At 37.0% G+C, this 26,344-nt stretch overlaps 1 protein-coding gene across 1 annotated transcript; it reads right to left on the reverse strand.

Annotated features, from left to right (window-relative positions):
• Positions 1-477: 477 nt before the first annotated feature.
• On the reverse strand, positions 478-26,343 carry si:ch211-269e2.1 (cohesin subunit SA-2). The gene is made up of 32 exons (XM_056232918.1): positions 26,228-26,343; positions 24,990-25,070; positions 24,800-24,884; positions 24,470-24,634; positions 24,269-24,365; positions 24,024-24,100; positions 23,866-23,937; positions 23,548-23,752; positions 23,298-23,449; positions 20,070-20,143; positions 19,857-19,980; positions 19,654-19,749; positions 18,489-18,568; positions 18,245-18,352; positions 18,007-18,124; positions 17,376-17,493; positions 17,061-17,164; positions 16,804-16,896; positions 16,622-16,708; positions 15,898-16,098; positions 12,917-12,993; positions 12,238-12,325; positions 12,064-12,144; positions 10,911-11,003; positions 9,874-10,051; positions 7,720-7,859; positions 4,600-4,701; positions 3,222-3,376; positions 2,777-2,905; positions 2,436-2,641; positions 983-1,040; positions 478-899 (listed from the first exon to the last, which is right to left on the reverse strand). Exons 2-32 carry the CDS (start codon positions 25,028-25,030, stop codon positions 773-775), a joined length of 3,531 nt encoding a protein of 1,176 aa, XP_056088893.1. The 5' UTR covers positions 25,031-25,070; positions 26,228-26,343; the 3' UTR covers positions 478-772.
• Between the last annotated feature and the right edge of the window lies 1 nt (position 26,344).

The raw sequence follows: 26,344 nt of genomic DNA on the forward strand, positions 1-26,344 counted from the left end.
TAATTTGAAAGATGCAGTCATTCAATGTGTCTTGTGCCAAAATAATCCACAGTTTAGCCCACATAGAGTACTGTTGTGCTCATTGTATGAATAGTTTTGAAAAAGTGGCCTAAGTATATTGAGAAATGGGTTCTAGCAATTGTAAAACTTAATGTTTGTTAACTAAAAACAATGCAGTCACACCTTTGAAAACAGTGTTTATAATTAACATGTTTCATTTTCTTTAAGTCAAATTTGTTTGAAAGATTTAGGAAGTGAATATGAACTCCCTTCCAATACTTAATTACTTCAAAAATAAAAAAGGGGGGGAAATGTGCATATTACATAATGACAAAAGATATGTTCTCAATTTACAACATAATTGTAACTTATTTAAATACCCGAATGAAGGTAAACGCATTATGATTCAGAAATATGCAACAAAATATGTGGTCTTAAAGTACACAGTGCAGTACATAGGGGGGGGGGGGGGAAAGATTGAAGTTTCATATTGGAATTTTATTAATTTTAGCAATACAGTTAGTAGTTTTAAAATCAAGTCGATTTGAAAGTGCAAAACATTTTACCAACAGCAATGCACCATGTATTTCCATTCTTTACAAAATATTTCAGCACCACCATACTAGTTCTGAATCTGATTATTACCGTATTCCCATTTTAAATGGCACAATTTTCATGTACAGGACATTATGCAATAGTGAAACTGTTGTCCACCACTCAAAAGACAGCAAATACAAAAACAGATCCATGATGACAGATGTGAACTACAACTTTAGACATCAATATCTACAGTGTCAACATCCACCTCATCACTGCTCCTTGGACCTTTATCAGACACGAGACTGCTGCTCCGCTGCTCTCTGCCCAGTGGGGCTGCGTGGACCTTTGAGTCTTCACAACTACACATGGAAGAAAAATACAATAGTATGTAACTCAAATGACTGACAGGTTCAGACTGTCAATAAGTGTTTATTGACCTCACCTTTTCAAAAGCTTGTTTCCTTTTGATTCTGTCAAGGGTGAAAGAAACCTTTGGTCCCCTGGTAAAAAAATAAATAATAATAAACTTTACATTATAAAATACATTGTTCTTAGTAACTCTAGTAACCAATATATACAGATAAGTTCACAGATATATTGTCTGACAATAAAGTATTTACTAGAGCAAAAGGACTAGAGCAGTGTTATTTTTTGACCACCTGGTAAGAACTTTGAAGCATGACAAGCTATAAGTCATCTAAAATTTTAAACAGCATTTTCCCCCAAAACTATATACAGTATATACACACACACATACATACATAGATGCTCCAGATGGAAACACGATGCATTAAAAGCTGGTGGGGTGAAAACTTTTGAACAGGATGAAGACGTCCACATTTTTCTTATTTTGTTTCAGTACAGTCCTTCGGAAGCAACAGAAGATACTTACATGTTTCCCTGAAGACAAATTAAGTACAATTTATCTTAATCTTAAGTTTCCTTTATTTATATAGCGCTTTTAACAACATTGTTTCAAAGCAGCTTTACAGTGATAATAGGACATTAACAGAGATTGTTTTGGCTTTACAGCAGCTCTAGAATAAAGTTATTGTCCAGTTAACGTTAGTTTTGCTTGATTCACTTCCGTTGCAAAGATCATCAGTTATTAATTTAGGGGCCGCTAACACGACACCGTTCTAACAGGAAACCCTTAACACGCTCCGGCCGCTCATTTGCACAAAACAGCGCCTGGTGGCTCGAGAACGCAAACCTTGAAATAGATTTTTTTTTTTTACCTCTGCGCAAGCTTTAAAAACGCAAACCTGTGAAAACGCTGACGGCGTGCACATGCGTATTACGTGTTTAGTCTATAGGTATGTGCGTTTGAATATATATATGTGCAGGCGTGTATTCTTTCTTTACAAATTGACCACAACAAATGACTTTTCTGGCCTTAAAAATTTATAATAGAGAATTATTTATCTCTTCCACGACGTAGCCATGTGAACCGGAACTATTTTGACAACGTTTTATCTGTACAGAGGTAAAGGGAAGGAGAAGGGACAACTGCTCAGGACAAACAAGGGACTCAAGAACAAACATCACAAAACCAAAAAACTTTTGTGGATCATCCAGGTAACGGGACAGCATTAAGAATCAAGGGTGTGTTAACTTTTGAACGGGGTCCTTTTTTTTTATTTAACTATATTTTTATTTGACTATATGTAAACATATTTTATGTAAAATATCTTATTCAGTACAGTACTAAACAAAAAATAACATGCATTTTGTATGATCCCTCTTATTTTGTTAAAATAATTAACATTTTGTAGATTCTGCAAGGGCACAATATTTACTGAAGACCTTGAAATGTAAAAAGTTAACGATGTTATCTGTTAACAACCCTTTTAGAAATTGCATTACTATAATCCTGGACCTAAGAGGTGTCTTACCTTCAGAGTTGACTTGTCTGATGGACGGTGATCTGGAGCGGTTGGTGAGGGAGGGCTGTTTGTTGGTGTCAGAGCTGATGAAGGAGGTGGCATCTTCTCCCTCAGCCGTGCCCATCAGAGATGCTCTGTAGTAGATCAACGGCATCCAGCTCTCCTCTCTGTTACTGATGACCTGCTCACCAGCAAACTTCTGCAGATAACTGTAGCTAGAGCGGAGATAACCCGTTTATAAAAGCTATTTGTTAACTGACATGACTGAGATACGTAGTTTCAGCAGATAAAGAGACTGAGGCAAAATGTCATGTGTGTGGAATTCCTTTAGGTTTAGCTTTAAGACTTACATAGTCTTCTTGTCGAGTTTGAGCAGTTTGCCGGAGAATTCGCTGAGGATGGTGAGGTACGAGACGTGCGGCGGAGAGTGTTTCTCAGACTGCTGAACGAATCCTTTGAAAACGAACTCAATGCCGTCCCTGCACAAAGAAATTCAATATATTCATTCATACTAGCAAGAGGACATTTCCTTTTAAGACCTGAATATTCCTTCTCTTATCCATCTATATTTGAATTCTAATATAAGACCAGGACTGCAGCTGCAGCACTGAAATAACCAAAGATGAGACTTTTATGTACTGGCTAAATGAAGCCATGCAGTGCAGCATCTTGATGTAACTATATTTATTCGAGGACAAACATAGCAATCGTTTGGGTTTTGGCTATATCACTATGGCAGACATCTGAAGTGAACTTCTTCGTCAGCAGTTGAGTCAGTCGAGTGGACTGCGGTACCTGTGGATCATGGCCAGGGACTCGCGGGATTTGATCTGGTCCCATCCGAAAGTGAGCGAGAAGCGTCTGGCCAGCTCCTTGATGCTGCTGTAGGTCTGAACCCTGGAGCTGCATGTGTTCCCTCTGTCCTGCTCCTGTTTCAGCCTCAGGTACAACTGAACACACACACACGTCACAAGATACAGCTTATATAAAATCTGCCCTTATTTCTGTGTAATTACTATGATCATCAAAATATATTGCAGCTTTTTACTTTCCTCAGTTCAGAGGAGGGAAACGATGTTTATTTCCTGCATATTAACATATATACAAAATATATTCATGCTGGACATTCGGACTCGAACATGAGAAATCTGATATAATTCTGAATTATAATGAACGCACATGGTTAATTTCACTAGTGCAAGACACAAAAAAAGGCATTGATCAGATCAAGTATTAATTAGATAATAATTAATAATACAAGATTAATTTCCCAAATAGTTTTTATTTAGTTATGAGCAATTCTAATGAACAAAATTATTTAATAAATAACAATCATTTTTAATCATGGAGCAGCATAGAGGTTGCTATTGCTAGTGTTATATTATAAGATACTATGGTCCAAATTATATATTTTTAAAGATTCCAAGTTTCATGGTTGTCTAAAATGCACTTTTTACACATTACATAACTGCATTAAATTGATCAAAAGTGACAGTAAAGAGTCAAGACTGAAAACACTAATACAAAAAAAAAATCAGTTTTCAAATCAATGCTGTTCCTTTCTAATCTTCTAAGAATCCTGGGGAAAAAAAATTTAATATTCCAAAATATTAAGCAGCAAAACTGTTTTCAACATTGATAATAATAAGGAATGTTTCTTTAGCAGCCAATCATCATATATGAATGATTTCTGAAGGATCATGTGACACTGACTGGAGTAATGATGCTGAAAATGCAGCTTTGCCAAGTTTTTTTTTAGATATCATATATTGAAATATGTATTATTTAAAATTGTAATATTTAAAATAAAACAGTTTGTACTAATTTTTTTATCATATAAAAGCAGCCTTGATGATACTTCTTTCTGCAATGTTTAAATTAAATGTTTTTTTTAATTATTGTTTTTAAAAACAAAAGCAAAGTCTGATGATCTGTGCATGAGTTTGTGTGTGAGCACTGCTTCCATTTCCTCCGTCAGCACACAACCTACTATTAAGCTATTCAAGGAGTGGAAGAGCTGCTAGAACATTCCACACAGAGCATGATGGGACGGTGGGAGAGTGTCTCAGAGGTGTCGACAGCTGCAGGGAGCAGAGAGCACAGGGGCCTGGGACAGTCAGCTGAGCAGATGTGGCACACAGAGGCACGTCACATGACAGAGAACCCTCCATACCTGCTGAAGGCACTGCACCAGCGTGAGCGCGCTTTCGATCTTGTCCATCTGCCGTGTCCTGTTCAGGGTCTCTTTGATGATGTCGCCGAAGTCATTGTAGTACTGCAGGGGAGAAATGACGGCAGTGAGCGATACGGGCTGTGAAGAACGCTCGATGTGGCTTCATGTCTGCCATATGGCTTCACGACTAGCAATGCAAGCCTGTGGCATACTGAGAGCACATTACCCATAAGTCTGTCTGTCTCTCAGGAAAAGACTCTGGTCTAGTGTAGCCTATTAGTCACGAGAGGTTGTTTCATGCAATGTATTCTACTCCATGAAATTATTAGAGGACTCTTTAAGGTTAAAAACTATTTGAGATATGAATTACCACACACGATTATTTTTACTAGTCCCTCAGTTTGTAAAAACAACAGAAAAACGTGCAGTAATGCAATCATGCAATGAACGTCTATGGGGAAAGTTGACCGGCAGGTCTCTCCATCAGGCTTGTATTTTTGTCAAAACACTTACATGAATTATTTTTTTAAATAACTGAGCTATATAAAGAGTTAAGGTAGTTGTCTATTGATCCCTGTTGAGGTGGGACTACTTTTCAAGGTAGATGAATCTCTGGTTATGCATTACTGACATAATTCCAGGACTTCTGAAATGACGAGTCAAAGTGCCGTCTCTGGGTTTGGGGTTTTAGTTCATTATACACTACTGTTCGAAAGATTGGGGTCAGTAAGATTTTTAAATGTTTGTAACATTTGTAACAACACCAAGGCAGCATCTATTTGATTTGTTATTTTGTGAAATATTGTTACAATTTAAAAAAGCTTTTTACTATTTAAATATATTGTGAAATGTTATTTATTCCTGTGATGCGAAGCTGAATTTTCAGCATCATTACTCCAGTCTTCAGTGTCACATGATCCTTCAGAAATCACTCTATGCTGAACCTGGTGCTCAAGGAACACTTCTTTTTTTAAGGTTTATTTTTGGTGTTTTTGCCTTTATTATGGAAACCATGATACCGGTAAAAAGATTTCAGGATTCTTTGCTGAATAGAATGTTCAAAATAACACAGCATTTATTTTAAAAATAAATATTTTGTAATATTATAAATGTCTAGTATATACAGTTAATGGCACTTTTGATCAATGTAATGTGTGCTTGCAGAATAAAAGTATAATTGATTACTGACCCCAAACTTTTGAACGGTAGTATATATGACATGTTGAATCTTTCCATTCAATGTTTACACAGTTTCCAGGTTTTAAGGCTTATGGAACCCCTATTGTCAAACATCAACCTCCATTTATTACCCTCTATTTGCTTTAAAACATTCATTCAAGACGCTCTAATCGGTCATGAAAGTTGGCAATGTCAGACAGTTAAAAGAAGTGACTGCTTATTACTGATATGAAGCTATTCAAAATAGGGCTTTGTGACGCACACCAACTTAACGTTATTTGCCTCAGCTTTGAAAGCTGTCATTCAGAGTAAGAATGTGTGTGTGTGTTAGTCGTAGTTTTCACTTTGAACGCCTCATCAGGAAGAATGTTGCTAAGAGAACGCTGGCTGCTCTGTCCTGGCCGAGGCATGCGGGCATTCCAAACATGTCAGCGTGTCAAACACACACAAATACACACAAACACACAGCACTGTAAATTCTGCATGTTAACTCGTAAATTCAAAGCCTAAGAGCTCAAGTTATGAACAGAGTCAAATGAACAGATCACCTACATCTAATACTTGAATGACTTCACACCATATAAAGGAAAATACTCAGCCTAATCCAATTATTAATATGCTAAATAGAGTTTTTACAAAATAAAAAATATAGCATTTAATATGCATAAAATAATTTAAGATAAGTGTATAGTACTTATTTATATATATTTTATATATTTAAATATATACATAGTAAAATATATATAGTATATTTAGTCATATAAAATAAATCATATATATTAAATAATATTAAAATATGTATAATAAAGTAAATATGCATTATGAATATTTTAAATATATAGTATATGTAGTATTTAGTATATAATAATATAAAATAATTAATATACAGTCGTGCTCAGAATTAATGGTACCCCTGCTAAATATGATCTCTTCAGTTCAGCCCACTCATTTTCTATAGGGTTCAGGTCAGGGACTGGGATGGCCATTGCAGATGCTTGGTTTTTTGCTCACAAACAGGCTCTGTCATAGGACAGTTATCCAAAAACAAACATCAACATCAAAACAAAAATGGGTCACTGAGCACAAAACCAAGCATCTGCAATGGCCATCCCAGTCCCTGACCTGAACCCTATAGAAAATGAGTGGGCTGAACTGAAGAGAAGCACCAACATGGATCTGGGAGTCTGAAGGATCTGGAGAGATTCTGTATGGAGGAATGGTCTCTGTTCTCTAAACTCATCAGGCATTATAGGAGAAGACTCAGAGCTGTTATCTTGAAAAAAAGGAGGTTGCAAAAAGCATTCAATAAAAGGGGGCAAATTAATTGTTCCAAATGTGTTTTGGAGAAAAACATTTGTGATTTTCCCCCCACTTTCAATTCTTTTACTTCAATGAAAGGTTGGATTTTTGCAATTTTTTTTAATTAAATATCAAAAGGATTAACAATACAGATTTATTTTTTACAGCCATCTTTGATCATATTTACCAAGGGGGCAAATAATTCTGACCAGCACTGAATATTAAAGTAAATAAATGTATTATAATAATAATAAAATATATATATATAAATATATATATATATATATATATATATATATATATATATATATATATATATATATATATATATATCAATTATCATCTATTTTAACTACAATGATATGAGTTGTTCTGAGATTTTTTTTTTAAAAAGTTACATTTCCTGTGAACTGTTATTTCCTGTTGAATGCACGTTGTGGTGCTATGTTTTAGAGGCCCACCAAATTACTGTGCTTTTCTATAGACTTTATATTGAGGTAAAAACTACAGATTAGTATAAAAATATTGATCTAATTGATTAACAGATCTCTTTGGTTATGAGCTGGTGTTTACCCTGGGCAGAGTTTACTCTAAAGCGAGAGAGGCAGGAAACTTGAATGATGAGTGAAGTGTCATATGTACCTTCACATACTGCTTGAAAACCTCGGCAGCCATGCTCATCTCTAGTACACTGTGCACTATCAGCTTGCAGTATGATGCCAGAAGATTTCTCCTCCGATGCAAGTCTTCCAGCAGTCCCTCTCCACACTCACTCTCACTGACTGCACAGACACAGAGAGAGAGAGAGAGAGAGACAGGGGGAAACAGAGAAGAGCAGATTCAATAAGAGAGCGGTACAATTATGATACTCAAATCTTATAAATGAAATGCTTTCCTGAGGTGAGCTAAAGTTAACAACATTTTCTGCTCTGGAAACAGAATGTGTCTATCGTCGTCCTGCCTGGTCCTGAAGCCATCACTTAATAGAGAGGTTTCATAACAGCATTAGTGACGTGAAGAAAATCCAATAACTAAATTGCTTTTTATTACATGTTACCAGCAAAAGCTTATATTGCATTTTTCAAGCGGTAAAGAATTTGTGCCAGCGCGAATCGACGACTCTCTGAAATATTTATAGAATTGATCTGATTTGCTTCAGTCATACTTGATTTCTAATCAAATACCACAAATTCTGATGTTATCTCATATGCTGCTAGTGTTTGTCTTAAAGCAGCACAAAGGCCAAAAACAACATAAAAACTAGTTTAGGAGACATAATATTGATTTTTCAGCAGATGTAGTCATTCTGTATATGCCTACCAAAGCTTCTTGTATTTCGTGTGGACTTCTAAATATAATTCCACAAGGCTCTGTTCAGATCTAATTACCCGTTCATTTACAAGCCCAACTTCTTTAAGATCTCAAGTAATAATATCATAATGGATTATTATCATAATGCATTATCTGTTGGACTTACACTCCTTTATTCAGAGGCATGTTTGATAGGTCAGTGAGAAGGTCCGGGTGCAATTAGATTAACTAACCACGAACAAATACTGTGTTCTGCAAGAGTAATAGAGGCTGATGGAGTTATTTATGTGATTATTTGTGCCTGACGTAGGCTGGTGTAGTGACTGACTGCCATCTGCTGGTGAACTTGAGACTATTCTGATCTATCCGGACACCTTTGTAAGTACTGTGTGTGTGTGTGTGTGTGTCAAAAGTTTGCAGTAGGTAAGAAGTCTCTTATGCTCAAAGGCTGCATGTATTTGATAAAAAATATAATTAAAACAGTACAACATTGAAATTACAATTACAGAAATAACTGTTTGCAATTTGAATATATTTTGAAATGTATTTCTGTGATGGTACAGCTGAATTTTCATTATCCATTACTCCAGTCTTCAGTGTCATGTGATCCTTCAGAAATCATTCTAATATGCAGATTTGGTGCTCAAGTAACTATATAGAACTATATTTTGCTATTTTATATATATTTTTTACAATATATAATTTTTTTTTTACAAAACATATTATGAATATATAACATTATTAAATATGAATTATGTAGCTGTTTTTCCTATCATATTTCTGACAAACAGCACATGTCACTGTGTCACTCAGAGCATCATATATAGAATGAGACAGTCTCTGTCTCTCAGGAAAACTACGTCTGTCACAAAAGCATCAAGAGCCGTTGTGATTTTGTTCCTCATGTTTTCGTCTCGGTGGCTTAATTGGGCCCAGGGGAGAGGGGGGCCCACACCCACACATTAAAAGTTTGTCCCGGGCCTAGTGAATTTTAGAGGCAGAATTTTATGATACCTTAGGTATTCTAGATAATCTTATAAGGATACATTTTCCACCAAAAAAAAAAAAAAAGATAAAAAAAAATAGGCATCAGATGTTTTCTTCATAAGACGTTTGATTTGAACTCCAAACTAGTCAGATACTGTAGCTCATAAAGTTAATGGCCAATTGGGAAGTAATTTCACCATTTCATTGACTTCCCACAGCCATCTTTACTTGTATTTAGCACTTGGTAAGTGTTCATTTTGGGCCTTTCCTGAAAACCATCCTGTGAGCAAACCCCACGTTGAATGCGTCATTGAGTTTCAAGAACATCAAAGTTTTCTCATTTTATGCATATTTTCAAAGAACCCTCAAGAACATGCAAAAAATCTGATCTAAAAGGCAACGCTGGATCTGTTGAGGCCGCCCACATGTCAGCCCACAGCAGAGCACAAGCCAAACAAGGACCCTTATGATTTACTGTAAATGAAAAGGGAAGAGAACCTTTACTGCTGTGGGTGTCCAGCTCAGGGCTGGTGAAGACATGCTCCAGGACGAAGGAAAGAAGAGCTTTCTGGAGTTTGGGATCAGGGGTGTACAGCAATGGAGTGCCTGCAGACGAATCCCACATCTGAAGCTGGTAATTATGAGCTATGAGAACGTCACTCAGACACATGAAGGCCTTTGTGAAAAACAACATAAAATAGACAGTGCCTGATCAACAGATGTGATATCAAGTAGACAACATAACAAAAAAAAAATCGTATCTAAAATCTACTATAATTCTTAATCTAATTAAAAGTGCAGTTAATCCGTGTCACAATTACGAGATTCCGACTTGTAAAAAGCATGCACGTCCTTCTAGAACTCATAACTTGTAAGAGAGCTCTGAATTTTCCGAGAGCTCTGACTTGTACCACATGACTGCTGTACCGCTTGACCCCCACAAATTAATTTAGGTGTTGATTGTGTTGCCATTGAAATGCATAATTCAGTGAACGTGAACAGCTCTGAGTAAAATGTCATGTGTTGTCATTGTGGCAATTATGACACGGTGTGAACACAGCATAAATAACCATTCTCCAAAAAGAATGTATTAATGATCTGACATTAATCCGATTGATTCATTGACAAATAATTGATGTGATTAATTATTTTTGATTAAAATGAATATAAATGCTTTAAAACTGTGACATCAATTCCCAGAGAACATTGACAGTTCGAAGCAGTCTTAAAATAAACAGATTGCCAGGAACTTTCATTAGGTTTAGTTTCAATCAGTGTGTTTTTCTGCTGTCAGCTTGCCCTGGCATGGAGTGAGGATTCATTAAAACACAACGCAGGTGCCAAGGGCACTCCGCAAGAAATTAAAGTCAAAACAAATAGGATTCAAACAATGCCAGCGCATCGGCCCACTGGCACACATGCTACTGCTTAACACACAGACAATACGCTCTGATGTGTCTGGAATGATCCACTTTGAAGAAAAGGCTGAACCGAGTGGCATGCCATGAACAGAGAAAGAGAAACGTGATGCTCACTTGCTCTCGTACAAGCTGCTCAGCGTGCGAGAGACAGCGCTGGCATTTCTCACAGAACGCACGTAGCTGGTTTCTCTGCTGGAGGGAGGACTCCTAAAACCACACACAAACACATCCATACCAATGACAATTATGTTTTATTTAATTATTACGCATGCAGTTTTTATGACCATACTGATTGAGAAAGTACACAAAGCTTTGACATTTAGGGGGAAAGTCATGAATTTTGAGCGACAGGAATGAGCAGAGTATAATTACGCAAAATAGCAGAAACGGAAAGAAGCACAGCAGGCTCTAACTGATGTAGACTGATGAAAGCGTCATTGCAAGCAGTGCCGCCAGAGTCGTGTGTAAAATATTCTTTCATAATTATGTGCACGTGGAGCTCCGAGGTGGACGTGCCGGATCGGTTCCTCCATCCCACGTAGTCGTAATGTCAATTCAGCTAAATGACTCTTTTTGAAACCGACATACATCCCAATTGTATGCTGAACACGTCTCCCCACCCCCCCCTTACCTCGGGTCGCCATTGATATTAGAATTGCAGATTGAGTCGAGCTGCCGCCTAAGCCCAAAAATTGCCGCCTGCGCTGTCAGTTATTGATGACGAGGCCAGAGGAGCAAGCGGCCATTCCTGAGCCAGCATTGAGCACCTCTTACCTACAGCAGTCTTAATGGCCGCCAATATTTCACTGCATAAAGGTTAGAGTTGGGGAGATATGATTACACCGTGCACTGCATGGAAATATAGGTCTAATAAAAGGACCTGCTATTAGCGTTGAAATGCTCACATAACAGCGAACCATTACGCCCCCTACAATCCATCACCAGCATCAACTTTTCCGTAAGACTCACGATCAAGCGCTTTCTATCACTTATTAAAATCCGCTAGACATACCCATAGAGCCTCTGTGTTGATATTTGAAATGTAATGTGGCAGGTTTAAAGGACACGGATCTTCGTGATGGATCATATGCAACTCAGTAGACAGACAGTCTCGCATGCTTAAAAATGCTTGATTAATTAATCGCCCAAGGGAAAACTCTGTGTGTATGTCTGTGCATGTAGATGTTACCATTCTAAGCGTGATCTTGGCCATCTATGACAGCAGTCACGCTCCAATCAGAGTGGAAGAGAAAAGTATATGGCTCACCCTGGAGGTCACACCTTCTCCAAAGGTGTTGAGCTTCCACAGAACGCAGCTACACATACAGCGCAGAGCCTCAACCGTCACCTATGAGAATTACAAATTAGAAAGATGAACCTGCTGACGGAAATAAGAATGATATAGGTTCTAGGTTGTTCGGTACAGGGCTAATAATGTCACCTCCATGGGAAGACCGCCATGTTTTATCTCTGCCTCCAGGAGTTTGGTCCCCAGCTCATAAAGGCTCCATTTAGACAGATCCTGAGCACTAGACAGATTTGATAAAGCAACAGACAGAAAGTCACATTAAGAAACAGAGCCTATTTTGAATAATTCTGTGTATAGTTCTTAACTGAACAACTACTTGTTAATGGTGCAATTAAAAGCACATCCTGGTAACATTTCCAGAACATTCATTCAAAAAACGTTCTTTAAACCATAAAGGCCTGGTTTCACAGACAGGGCTTAGGTTAAGCCAGGATTAGGCCTTATCTTAATTATAACATTTAAGTATCTTTTATAAACGTGCCTTAGAAAAAAACATTACTTGTCTGCATCTTGTGACAAAACAATGGCAGTGACATATTTTAAGATATCAGTGCAAGTTGCGTTCAGTTAAAACAGCTCAAACATGCATCAAACATGAAACCAGGGGGAAAAAATACTTTTTTGAATGTTTGCAGACCTTTCAAAAATAACGTTTTCATAACCTAATGTTAGGAAAACATTCTTAGAACATAGCATTGTTAGCAGGGTATGTAAAACACAGAATGAGTGGGTTCGATTTTACAATAGAATGTGATTATCACAAATGTTGCAGTGTGCATGTGGATAAAATAAACTAATAGAAACTGCTTACATGTTGAACGCAGTAAGTTTCTTCAGTATGGACAGAATTTCCAAAGTGTTGTCCTCGCTTGCAGTGAAACAACCGCTCTGTACATGAAAGGAATAACTTTTAATTAGACTCTATTCTGTAAGGTACAGTCACAATAAATCAATGTCATAAATAAAATGATTTTTTTTTTTCATGTCAAGATCCAGATAAAATCCATTTATGTATCTGGTACAAGCTTGTAAAAGTATGGAAGATTGTTTCCGCCACAGAATGAAAAATAAAAAAGGTAATTGCGACTTTTTATCTCACAATTCTGACTTTTTTTCTCACAATTGTGAGATATAAAGTCAGAATTGCGTGATATAAAATCGCAATTGCGTGTTATAAAATCAGAATTGCGAGATATAAAGTCAGAATTTATTGATATAAAGTCGCAATTGCAGGTTATAAAGTCAGAATTGCGTGATATAAAGTCGCAATTGCGTGTTGTAAAGTCCGAATTGCGTGAAATAAAGTCGCAATTGCGTGTTATAAAGTCAGAATTGCGAGTTATAAAGTCAGAATTGCGAGATATAAAGTCGAAATTGCGTGTTGTAAAGTCAGAATTGTGAGATATAAACTATTCTGAGGGGAAAAAGTTTGTCTTTTTTCCCCCTTAGAATTGGCCTGATAACTCGCAATTGCGAGTTTATATCTCACAATTCTGAGAAAAGATGTCAGAATTTCGAGATATAAACTCGCAATTATGTGTTATAAAATCAGAATTGCGAGATGTAAACTCGCAATTGTGAGAAAAAAAGTCAGAATTGTGAGATAAAAAGTCTTTTTTTCTCGCAATTGCGACTTTATTTCTCATAATTGCGACTTTATATCTCGCAATTGCGACTTTATTTCTCAGAATTGCGACTTTATATCTAGCAATTGCGACTTTATATCTAGCAATTGCGACTTTATTTCTCAGAATTGCGACTTTATATCTCGCAATTGCGACTTTATTTCTCACAATTCTGACTTCATATCTCGCAATTGTACGGAGCCCCTAAAGGGACCTTTGCAAAAAAATTTAAAATAAAGACTATCGCATGCGCACGCGAAACACATTGCGTGCGCACGCGATAGTTTCTCGTGCGCACGCGATATGTTTCTCGTGCGCACGCGATACGTTTCTCGTGCGCACACATTACAATTTCCGGTTTGCATAAAATTTTACTATGAGGAAAACAAGAGCATGGATGTCAAGGTTTAAACTTCTCCTCTAGATTAAAAAAGACCAAAGTGTTATTAACTGTTGGTTGACCAATAAATCCTTATTTTTAAGGAATTGGTTTAACAGGGATATTAATAATCTTATGAATATGTTTGATAATTATGGAAATATTTTAACATACGACCAATTTATGCGAATCCATAGTTTTCCTGTGCATTTTAAAGAATTTAATTCTGTCATTAAAGCTATTTCCCCTACTCTGATTCATCTTATCAAAAGTCATATTCAATTTAACTCCACATTAATGATAAATCCAAAATGAATTTTAAATGGCATTGAATTGATTGATAAAAAATGCAATAATAAACATATTTGTACAATATTTCAAATACAAAATAAAATAGCACCTAGAGTTTTTTTTTAACTCTATTATTGATAATATTAATTGGAAGACTGCTTGGTTAATCCCCTTTAAATATTGTATTAATAATAAAACCAAAGAAATTGCAAGATACTCTGATATTGACGATTTATGTTCCTTTTGTAAAAGTGGGAAAGAGGTGTTGACTCATTTGTTTTTTGAATGCAAAATTATCCAAAATTTCTGGAAGAAATTGGCAGAATTTATCTTTAATTTAGTAAAAATGAAATACTGTTTTACTTTAAAGGATATTATTGAATATTATGAAAACAATGTTAACAAAGGTCTTGAATACAATGTTAATTTATATTGTTGGCAAAATTTTATATCCATAAGCAAAAATATTTAAATTCATCCCCAACTTAAAAGGTGAAACTAATATATAACAGACTCATTACATGCAAAGTGAGATATTTCAAGCCGTTATTTGTTATAATTTTTATGATTATGGCTTACAGCTTATGAAAACCCCAAATTCAAATTTAGAATACTATGAAAAGGTTTTCATAGCTGTAAGCCATAATCATCAAAATTCTAACATGTATAGTATGCAAATTTTTTAAATGTATTTCTTTGGTTTTATTATTAATGCAATATTTAAAGGGGATTAACCAAGCAGTCTTCCAATAATATGATCAATAATAGAGTTCCAAAAAATTTCCTCTAGGTGCTATTTTATTTTGTATTTGAAATATTGTACAAATATGTTTATTATAGAATTTTTTATCAATCAATTCAATGCCATTTATTTTGGATTTATCATTAATGTGGAGTTAAATTGAATATGACTTTTGATAAGATGAATCAGAGTTGGGGAAATAGCTTTAATTAAATTGTTTAAAATGCACAGGAAAACTATGGATTTGCATACATTGTTCGTATGTTAAAATATTTCCATAATTATCAAACCTGTTCATAAGATAATTAATATCCCTGTTAAACCAATTCCTTAAAAAATAAGGATTTATTTGGTCACATTGTAACCAACAGTTTAATAACACTTTGGTCTTTTTTAATCTAGAGGAGAAGTTTAAACTTTGCCATCCATGCTCTTGTTTTCCTCATAGTAATGACAGTGAAGCAAACCGCAAATTGTAATGCGTGTGCACAAGAAACGTTTTGCGTGGGCACGAGAAATGTATCGCGTGCGCACGAGAAACTATCGTGTGCGCACGCGATACGTTTCGCGTGCGCACGCAATAGTCTTTATTTTTTTATTTTTGCAAAGGTCCCTTTAGGGGCTCCGTACAATTGTGAGATAAAAAGTCGCAATTATTTTTTTAATTTTTTTTTATTCAGTGGCGGAAACAAGCTTCCATATAAAAGAGCATCTACCACTGGCTATCAGAGTTTAAGGTTCTTTAGTATACTCACACTCAGTGATTCTCCTAACCATCTTCCCAGTGTGTTTGTCCAGTGCTGGATGAGGCGGTCAAAGCTGGGTCGGGCCAGGGAGTGCCAGGGTGAATCCTGAGCACAGAGGCTCTGGTAAGAACGAGCAGCCGTCTCCAGCAGCCCAGTGTCTGTGTGTCTGTCCACCACAGCTTCCAAATCAGCCAGCAATGCCTGCACATACTACACCAAATTGCACATTAAAAGCAAAAGAGAAGTGCTCTAGAGAACGGTATCTACTGTTCAAAAGTTTGGGGTCAGTAAGATTTCTTTTGAAAGAAATGAATCAATTGATTCAGCAAGGACATTAAATTGATCAAAAGTGACATTAAAGACATTTGTACCGTTACAAAAGAATTATTTTTCAAATCAATGCTGTTCTTTTTAAGTTTCTATTCAAATCCTGAAAAAAAATGATCACTGTTTTCATTTCAACATTAATAATAATGAGAAATGCACCTAATCTGCATATTAGAATTATTTCTGAAGGATCATGTGACACTAAAGACTAGAGTAATGAATGCTGAAAATTCAGCTTTGCCATCACAGGAATAATTAACATTTTAAAAATATATTAAAATAAAAAGTATTTTAAATTGAAATAATATTTCACAATAATACTGTTTTTTATACAGACTTATTATGTTAGATCTATTATTTTATACAGTGAATTCATCAGTGCATCAGATGACACACAAACACTCACCTGTAAGTTTTCAAGATCACAGGTGTCCGTTTGGAAAAACTGAGGTATTCTTAGGAAGGAGGTCAGTTTTTCAGCATCCGCTGAGTACTAGAGTATGTGATTAGATATCAGGTGATCAGCTGTGCTCAATTTATGGGGAAGCAGTCATGGTAAAATGAACAGTGCACTTATTTTTCTTTTACCTTAGATAACAGCTCAGGCAGCACTTTAATGAAGTGTTCAGTGAGTGTAGCGCAGACATCAGTTTGTAACTTTTTCTCTTTAGTACTTATCACCTAAAAACAAACATAGATATGCAACTAGCAATTACTTAAAGCCAATCTGTAAGAAAGTGAATGGCTGGAGTCTAAAAATAAAACTAAAAAATATCTGACAGCCCTGTTAAATCAGCGCCATCTAATGAAAGTATCTAAATGAGAGATTCAAAAGAAAGTCTCACCTTTTTACCTGCTCCTCTCCCCGACAAAGGTGGACCCTCTGCAGCCTGCCTGACTGATGCCAACATGAGCTCAATCACAAAGGCTTCCTCGGCACTGCTCAGAGCTGCGGTTCATATACATACACACATAAATATATAGGCACAGCACAAAAAAAAGTGGCAGTTTCTTTTCTCACAACGGGTTTCAACCAGTGGAGATAATTCTGGATAGCAATCAATTATTTTTATTTTATATGTAATCATTAAAACATATTAGTCAAAACTACAGTGTAGTTTGAATATTAAAAATAGGGTAAGCTGTTAAAGTGTACTAGCCTTGTTCTTGACAGGACTTGTGAGGTAAAAGCAGTGAGGTAAGACCGGTCCAGTCTTTCAGCAGAGTTCCAGCACTGTCCCACAGACTATCAACGAGGTACAGCACATGCTGGTGCAGCTATAACACAAGGGAGAGAACTAAAATCATTATTTTAAAATAACAAAACTCTGACCCATGTTTGATTATGGCTGGGGTTATTTCCATATCCCACTTTTCTTTCTTCTTCAATTGTTTCCTGTCCTTTCTATCAATGACACAACAACAAAAACATGCTGGATGTGTTAATGATAGCTAAGTCCACTTACAGTAAACACAGGACACATTCTTGTGTTCTTTCTGCAATATTTTTAGATGACTGGTTAATGTCCACATGCATCATAAAAATGTTTAAAAAAGACAGCAGGGTATTATTTTTTACATGGTTTTCATTTTCATATTTAGTATTCATATTTATTTTTTATTTTATTGCACCATTAAAAAAGGTTATATATATATTTTTTTTTTAATTAAGTTTATTTTGATTTAAATGTTTATTGCCCACACAAGCACCTCCTTGTGCCCATTCACTACTCACAATATGCTATTTCTAAGTTAAAAACACAAACAAAAACACACTTGGAGTTAACAAACCTCGCTCTCAGTGTGGAAGTGGATAAGGGATCGCACTCTGGCTAAGAGTAATTCTCTGTGTCTATCCTGATCGGAGGCTCCTTCTCTGGGCCTTGATAATTCAGGGTTACTTAGCAGCCTAAGAGCAAAGAAATTACACCATGTTACACCAAAATTTACATATATGTACATATGGGAGACAAATGGGAAAGGCTTTTGTAGAACGACTCATAAGCAGTCAAAGACAATCAACACATACCTATTGTAGAGGAATTCACCCGCAGTGATAGCTAGAGGTCTGTGAGAGCAGTACACAAACTGGAAGACGTTCTTGTGGTCATCAGGACTCAGAACATCCTCACAGGATCTGGCACAAAAGGGAATAATTTCAGCAATTACTTGAGGAACAGTCACGAATATGCTTTGCAGAGGAGAAGTCAAAGTTTGGATGATCACACTTTATGAGGAATAGTCAGCACGAGGAGCAAGGGGGAGATACTTACTGGGACATGACCATGAGCAATCTCACGGCCTGTATGGCCACTTCATGGTCTTTATCCAGAGTCAAAGAGATCATCCTCTCCTTCAACAGAAACAGCAGTCAATCGCTCATGTAAACACTTTAACTACCCGCTATGAGAGCAATCTCTCAAAAACCTACAATAGGACTTGAGTTAGAGACCCACGATGCACTTAAACAGCTCTTTAAATTACGGTTGTGCTAATGTACTTGCTGTCGTTATTGAGGGTATGGTGAGGGTGGGGTCCTGTGGGAAGCCATCAGGCCAGTGAGCCCAAGGCAAAACCTGAGGGGCTTTCTAGCCTGTCAATCAGTAATCCTGCCCTCCTGCTGGCCCACTATAGCTTCACTGGACCTGAACTTACATACTGCCAAATAAGCTTACAGACTGCATCCATTTGAGAAGTTTGGGCAGAACAGCATGACTGCAAGAGTTTGAGGACAAACTTACAGCCAGTAAACAACTCTCCAACTTTATTTTTTTTTTACAGAAGTTACTCTCAGGAACGATTTGAGCTTAAAACGGTCACAGTGTCTTAACCGGGTATGTGATAAAATCACAATACAGTCATGTTAATTTGAGATTTTGTCCTAATCACTGGCAACAGCAACAAGCTGAACTTTTGTAAGTTGCTTTGTTTCTGTAGCATCATGCTGAGTAACTCCACTGCAGCTCCACTCCAATATCCCTGATCCATTCAGCTGTGCTGCACAAAACTGTATATCATAAATCAATTATGTTCCAATTGGCTGTGATTGTGGCGTGGTGTACAGCATTTTTGTGTAGAGTTCATGGACAAATTAGCAAGAAACTTATTGTTATTGTGCCTCGTTAGGACATGATATGTATTCAGATTTTTGCCACTAGTCTATGCCATTTTTAGTATAAACAGTGTGAGTAGTGTTAACATTATAAAAGTGCACTTCTAATACCCAGATGATGCACCTAATTAACTCAAATAATGAAGTGTGGAATGTTGGACACTTCATTCACTCAGCTGTCACAGCTTTCATTGCATAGCGGAGGAGTAGGAGCTATCAGACTTCCGTGACAAAATAACCATAGAAAAATTCACACACTACACGGTTAAATAGTTAGAGCATTATTTGTGACACAACTAGTGTAAGAATGTGGAAGCAGTTGTTACCTTAAACCGTATCGTAAAAAGGTCCATTTTGGAACTACTTTGGTCCTGATAAAGTCCCTGTAGACCCAGCACGCATTTCAGACGCACATCAGGTTGCTGTAGAATATACAACAAATAAAACGTGGTCAAATATCAACTCAACTCATCAACAACAATCGGAAAAATAAACTGTTCTTTAAACACTAGACTACTGGGTCACCCACCTTGTCATGCATCATCCATCCCACATACTTCAGGTAGCTGTCGTTCAGAAACACAGAACTATACAGCTTCATCCACACCATCAGTTCCTCCATACAGATCGCCCTGATTTCAGGAATCACGTCTCTGAAATTCACCACACAGAGATAATGGTACAAGGTTTTTATTTTTTTCAAGGAAGTAAGGGCCATAAGAGTGGTTAAATTAAAGATTACCTGTATCTCTTCAGGAAGACTCCTTTGAAAATGGCATCCATCATGTTCTCAATTTCAAATTTCCTGTCTTGTAACTGAGGAATGAAAGTAATTCGTTCAGTTTGGTTATTCACATATTGTGTATTCATATATTGTTTCCTGTACATCAACACTACCATTCAAACATTTGGGGTTAGTAGGACTTTTTTTTACTTTTATTCACCAAGGATTCTAAATAAAAGGATTTACTGTTATTTGATCAAATAAATGCAGCCTTGGTGAGCATAAGAGACTTCTTTCAAACACATTTAAAATCCTACCAACCCCAAACTTCTGATTGGTAGTCTATATCATTTGTATATTTTAATATTCCACCTACAGTATAAGTTACTACGTGGAGGTCTGGGGCCTCATTTATAAACGTTGCGTACGCACAAAAGAAGGCGTACGCCGCTCTCTACGCAATAATTGGTATTTATAAAAAGCAAACTTGACGGTAAAATGTGCGGTCCTTCACGCAAGCTCTGACCCAGGCGTACGCACAAAAACGGGTGAACTGAGAAATGGCGACACCGTCGGCAGATGGAAGAAACACGTGAAAGTGTGTGAAACTGTAGACCGTTGTGTAAAATAAATGGCAATACTGCCTCTCATAAATCATAAATAACTTCACAAAGCAAGTCTTACAATTAACAGCCTACACGAACACCCGTTTGATCGATCTGCAACAGAAATGCAAATTAACACATATTTGCAAAAAGAAAAGTGAAATATGTTCTGCAATAATATTGGCATGTTATACAATTCATCCTCATAAATAAGATGGTAAACAGAACGAAATAATGTACAAAACTGATATTCTCGCCAATGTGTCCGTCAGGCGGAGCAGATATAGATGCAATTAGATAGATAGATAATTAGGGAGATAGATAGATAGATAGTAGGGCTGTAGCGATACACTAATCTCACGATACGATACGATACACGATATTCGGCTGACGATACGATATATATCACGATATTCAGCCAACGATACGATTCGATATAATTCGATACACTTACATCATTTTCTGAAAGATTTAAAGGGGACAGAGTGATTTTGGTGACATCTTGTGAGTCTTCCATTTACTTGGATTGAATTAATTGAACTGAAAACTGAAAACATCATTTACACAATATATGTCTCTGACTGGGCAGAGAGTACAGCTTGCAAATGCTGGACAAAATGAATCAAATATGTGTAGAGAAAATTAGTTCTATTTATTGAAAGACAACAGTGCAAACTGTAGCTTATAAGCCTTTGTTAATTGCAATACTGCACTTTATTTACTTTTCAATGGAGAGTTAAAAGGTGCAGCAAGTGGCCTGTTGTGAACAGTTTCTTTGCACTGCCTTTTCTTTGACAGCTTTTTTAGCTTGACACTGAACATGTGACGTGCTTCAGTTGTGCGCGAGGTCAAGCCGTCGCACGTCAGGGAAACTCTCTCCGCGCTGGCCAGGGAGGCTTTGACGTGTGCTCTTGCCTGAGTGTACAGCCTGGGAATGCAAACCTTGATGAGGTGTTCGCGGGTTGGAATAGGATAGCGGGGCTCCATCGCGTTCACCATGCGCCTAAAGCCGGCGTTTTCCACCACCGAATACGATTTTTTTTACATTTTTTTTTTTTTTACTAAGCCTATTTAAAATCGTATTTGATTGCAGAGCGCCGCAGCGCATTCACGCAGCACTACCTCGCTCTCGCTCTCTCTCTCTCTCTCTCTCTCTCACACACACACACACACACACACACTCATCCGTACCTCGCGCACTTTCTCACTCACGGAACACCGCTGCACAAATCTGTCCAACACAGCGCTGTCAATTTCGGAGACCCAGCTTTAAAAAAAGCTACTAGCCAGCATGCAAGGAGCCTAGCCAACAAGGAGAGCTAAGTTGTTGTTTGAATACAGCTGGATTTTCGTCAATATCGATGCACGCGCGCAGCTGGCCACTAGCGGCTGGCTGACCAAATCACTCTTCATGCAACGCGAACGGGTTTAACACGGGGGATTTGAATGGGACTTATGTATCGATACTCGCGGCCTAAAAATCGATACTTTCTTGGGAGAAAAAATATCGATTTATATCGCAGAATCGATAAAATCGCTCAGCCCTAATAGATAGATAGATAGATAGATAGATAGATAGATAGATAGATAGATAGATAGATAGATAGATAGATAGATAGATAGATAGATAGATAGATAGATAGATAGATGTATTATTTGTCCACTGGGGAAAGTTGTTTTCATAGTAAAAAATAACTTCATCAGCTACGGAATCATGGTATTCATGCATATGCCTTTAGTTTGTTTTATTTTTGATAAAATAACGTATGACGTAGACCTATGTCTCAACCATTCAGAAAGCTCGAAGAAATTACATTTGCGCTGAACTATTTCCCATTTCCAAGTAGATTATAACCGACATCTGTAGCTTGTCATTTCTTTTTTATTTCGGCCACAGTCCGAGGTTGTGAGGCTACAGCATTTACGGCGTCTGCAACCTTTTGCCACTCAAGTGCCTTTTTGGCATTAGTAGCCTATATGCCCACACTGTGCCCTCCAAACAACATTTTTCTCCTCTTTTCCACCTCGCCAACGATAACTTCTACTTCACATTGAGTGAAGTTACGTTTTTTTGATTTCCTCTCTATGTTTGCCATGATTTTGCAATCGATGAATATTAACTTATGGGCGTTTCACGGACTATTTATGGGCAACTATGGGCGTGACATGAAGCCGCAAAAGCTGCGCTACATTTAGAATTGATTGTGATTTATTAAGGGAAAGGATGTGCGTGCGCACGGTTTTATAAATCCGAATATTTCTGTGCGTACGCACGTCCTATGTTTCATCCGTACGCCACTTCTGACGCAAATCCTACGCAAAGTTTTATAAATGAGGCCCCAGGTGATTTAAAAAAATACCTTGGGTATCTTAAAAGTTATTGGAAGTGCAAGTCATGTACTGGCGTTAGCAGACATTTGTATGACTGTTTGAATTGTGCATGTCACTTACATCATTGAGTGTCACAGTATAATATACAATGCGATTCAAAACATGTATTATGTATATCTATAGTTTTATGTACTCACCAAACCCAAATTTTACTCACACTTGGACTTGGCGAGTGTCAGTTTTGGACCCTGACTATACTTCAGAAAGAACTATGTATAGAAATGTTGAACTCTTGTTGTCACAGTCTAACCTCACTGATCTTTCTCTGGATCCTGTCCAGCCGCTGAGAAGCCCGTTTGCTGGCCATCTTAGCCAGCTCAACCTCATACAGCCGCTGACTGTTATCAACACTGACACTGAGGTTGAGAGCCACATTCACCAAAGCGCTAAGCAGCTTCACTGCTGCAGAGACACACACAACAGTGGCAAAACATCAGCATTCGGGATATGCGTGTGGTTCAGCCAGGTCAAGGGGAATTAATGTTCAGAGGGGAACTTACCTGCTAGCGTACAGGTGTGCCTGAAAGCGCGAACTCTGGAATCGGAGAGCTCTGTCAGCAGTGAAATGAGTGTGTTCAAGAGGTAGCCATCAAAGATGACAGAGTTCTGACACTGGGCCACTAGCACCGATACAAACTCACAGAAGTGTGAACGAAACCTCTTCCAGTACAGGCCGGACATGATGAGGGGATACTCGCCACTGTCCTGAGGAGGATGGAGAGACGACAGAGATGGAAAAATACATTTACTTTTAAATTTAAAATAAGTTTGGGGTTAGTAAGATGTTTTTAAAAGAAATTAATACTCTTAAACCGTACCATGTCAAGAGGCCACGTGACAGTTAAAATCCACGGAAATGCAAGGAACTTCTTAAATTGTAAACCTGTGTCCTATGATTAAATAAAGGCAAATAAGTCATCAGTAAGAGCAAAGAACATGGGAAAGCATTCAATGATGAGTATGCTGAATGTCTAACCTCATCCAGATCTTCCACCATTTTACTCATGACGTCAGTACCCTGTTTGCTCTGAAACATCTCTGCTGTGACCATCCCTACAAAACACACATAGCATTCACATCCTGAACTATGATATTTGTTAGATACAAGCCACAAAAACAAACTAAACAACTAAAAATTAACCAAGACCATCAAAATTGTCCATTTTAGACGTCATTACTATTTTTTTAAAAATATGCTATTATGAAAGAGAGCACAGTTACCTTTGCATCCTGAACACTGGATAAAGAAGCTGATGAGATCGAGCAGTGCTGTGTCTCTGTCGACGGTGTACGCATCAATCCAGTCATCCACCACAGCCTTGCACAAAACAGACCAAACATCCATATAATATAGATTTGTTTAAACTTATATGACCTAAATAGAACATTTATCTGTAACAGGGCTGATCTAGATGGATGTACCTGCATGGCGCTCCTGCCCATGCTGACCACCTCAAACAGGGTGACGGCTTCCACATCTCCATTTTTGAGCTGTTCGTTCTCTGCTCTGCCCAGGCTGCCATTACTGCTCTTTGAACGCTTTCGCTTGGCATTTTCAGAGCATTCCCGGGCTTTCCTCTTTCCTCTCTGCACACAACAAAAAATACTACCAGATTACAACTGATCTTACAGTATATCTCAAAGGAAATTGTCTGTGCTATAATGAAAGTCTATGAGATGTAACATGTTGTAAGGTTGTTGTTTTTTGTGTGTGTGTTTTAGTTTTTGAGAGAAAGGAGTGGTAGCTCTTACCACAGTCTTCTGTCTGTTTTCATTTCTCTCACTTGGGACGTGATGCACCGATGCACAGGAAGAGACGTCGACTACTGAGTTCTCTCTGAAAACAGGATGCACAGGCAGTTGTTTCTAAGTACACATAGCAGACCTAAAATATATAATGTAATTTAGAAAATAATGCAGAGGTAGTTTTCATGTGTCTCACTTTTGCACCGATCTGGACAGTAAAGTTGGCTCTGCTATCATCTCCTCTTAGATCATAGTTGGACTAGGAACTGATGCTCTTCTGAATTACAACAAAATTTAAACTAATTATAAAAGTGAGTATCATGTGAGTACTTCAATGTTCCTATATCACTGACAATAATGTTACTAATATTTGTTACACACTAATCATCATAAAATATAAGAACAAAAATGTTGTTATATGCAATTTGTAATAAAATGCAACATCATGCATCTAGAAAGAGATCACATATCTTTGCATTTTATTTACACAGTTCAGTTTTGTATTTATTATTTTACTATTTATATATAACAAATGAGATTATATACAATTACAGTACATACAACAGAATTAAATACAAATACAGCTGTGAACCTTCTGAATTTGTAAATGTATTATATATTACAATTTATTTTACTTATTATATTTAATGATTATACACTATAGTTTAACAATGTTATTATCACTTAAATACTCTCTTTTAATACATTTAAAAGAGTTACTTTTCAGGATAACATTTTCAGTGTTAATAACGAAGTTGATCTCAACCTTTTGACTACCATTGTTAATATAAGGCAATATTTGAAAGCCCCTATGTAAGATAGGATAATATCTGGTACTGTTAATGATGACAAAGCTAACTGCTTTCATATGTTTTATATTCACAGAAGCTAGATAAAAAGATTAAACACGAGCTCTTGCAGCGATTTTCCGTGATTTTTACAACAACCAACCCTTCATTTACATAGTAAATGCAAACGTTCAATATGTTTGTCAAAATATTTCAAAAACGTTTCACTTCGATTTTCATTGATACAGACATGAACATAAACTCGGAAAACACACAAAAAGCATTAAGTGACAAGTGACTTCTTCTTGGATGCCATTGGCTGAGATGCACGTCAACAAAACAAAACCAAAAAACTGATTGGCTAGTTTGAGTGTCAATCAAAAATCTCTCATTCCTCTGTTTCTGTGTCATTTTTTATAACAAAAGCCTCAAATGAGAAGAACCTGCAGTTTCATTTATCTGAATGTTTGAACGGCGCAAACCGTTGCTGTCAGGTTAAAAACACACCTTGCATGCCATACGATTTATTATTTAAACCAATAAGCAACGAAAAGATAATCGGAATATTAAGCGTCTGTTGACCTCTTTGTTTATTATATATCACGACAATTATGCAAAAACGCAAATACAGCTCGATGAATCTTACCAGTGACAGCCGTCATCTGGATTGGAAGATTAATGTAAACTGTCTGCATGTATAGATTAGACTACTTCCAGTTCTTCATAGCCGCGTGCACGTCAACGAGAGCGCGCTGTAGGCTAC

This window comes from Rhinichthys klamathensis, unplaced genomic scaffold, assembly GCF_029890125.1.
Source record: "Rhinichthys klamathensis goyatoka isolate OS25496 unplaced genomic scaffold, OSU_Roscu_1.1 h1tg000358l_1, whole genome shotgun sequence".
NCBI classification, from domain to species: Eukaryota; Metazoa; Chordata; class Actinopteri; order Cypriniformes; family Leuciscidae; genus Rhinichthys; species Rhinichthys klamathensis.

Excerpts from the sequence above, each read along its gene's own strand:
- si:ch211-269e2.1 (XM_056232918.1), bottom strand. The coding sequence starts at position 25,030 with ATGATAGCAGAGCCAACTTTACTGTCCAGATCGGTGCAAAA. Across the intron at positions 23,450-23,547 it reads GCACACCTGTACGCTAGCAG|CAGTGAAGCTGCTTAGCGCT; the intron begins GTAAGTTCCCCT and ends GTGTCTCTGCAG. Across the intron at positions 2,642-2,776 it reads AAACTCGACAAGAAGACTAT|CTACAGTTATCTGCAGAAGT; the intron begins GTAAGTCTTAAA and ends TCTCCGCTCTAG.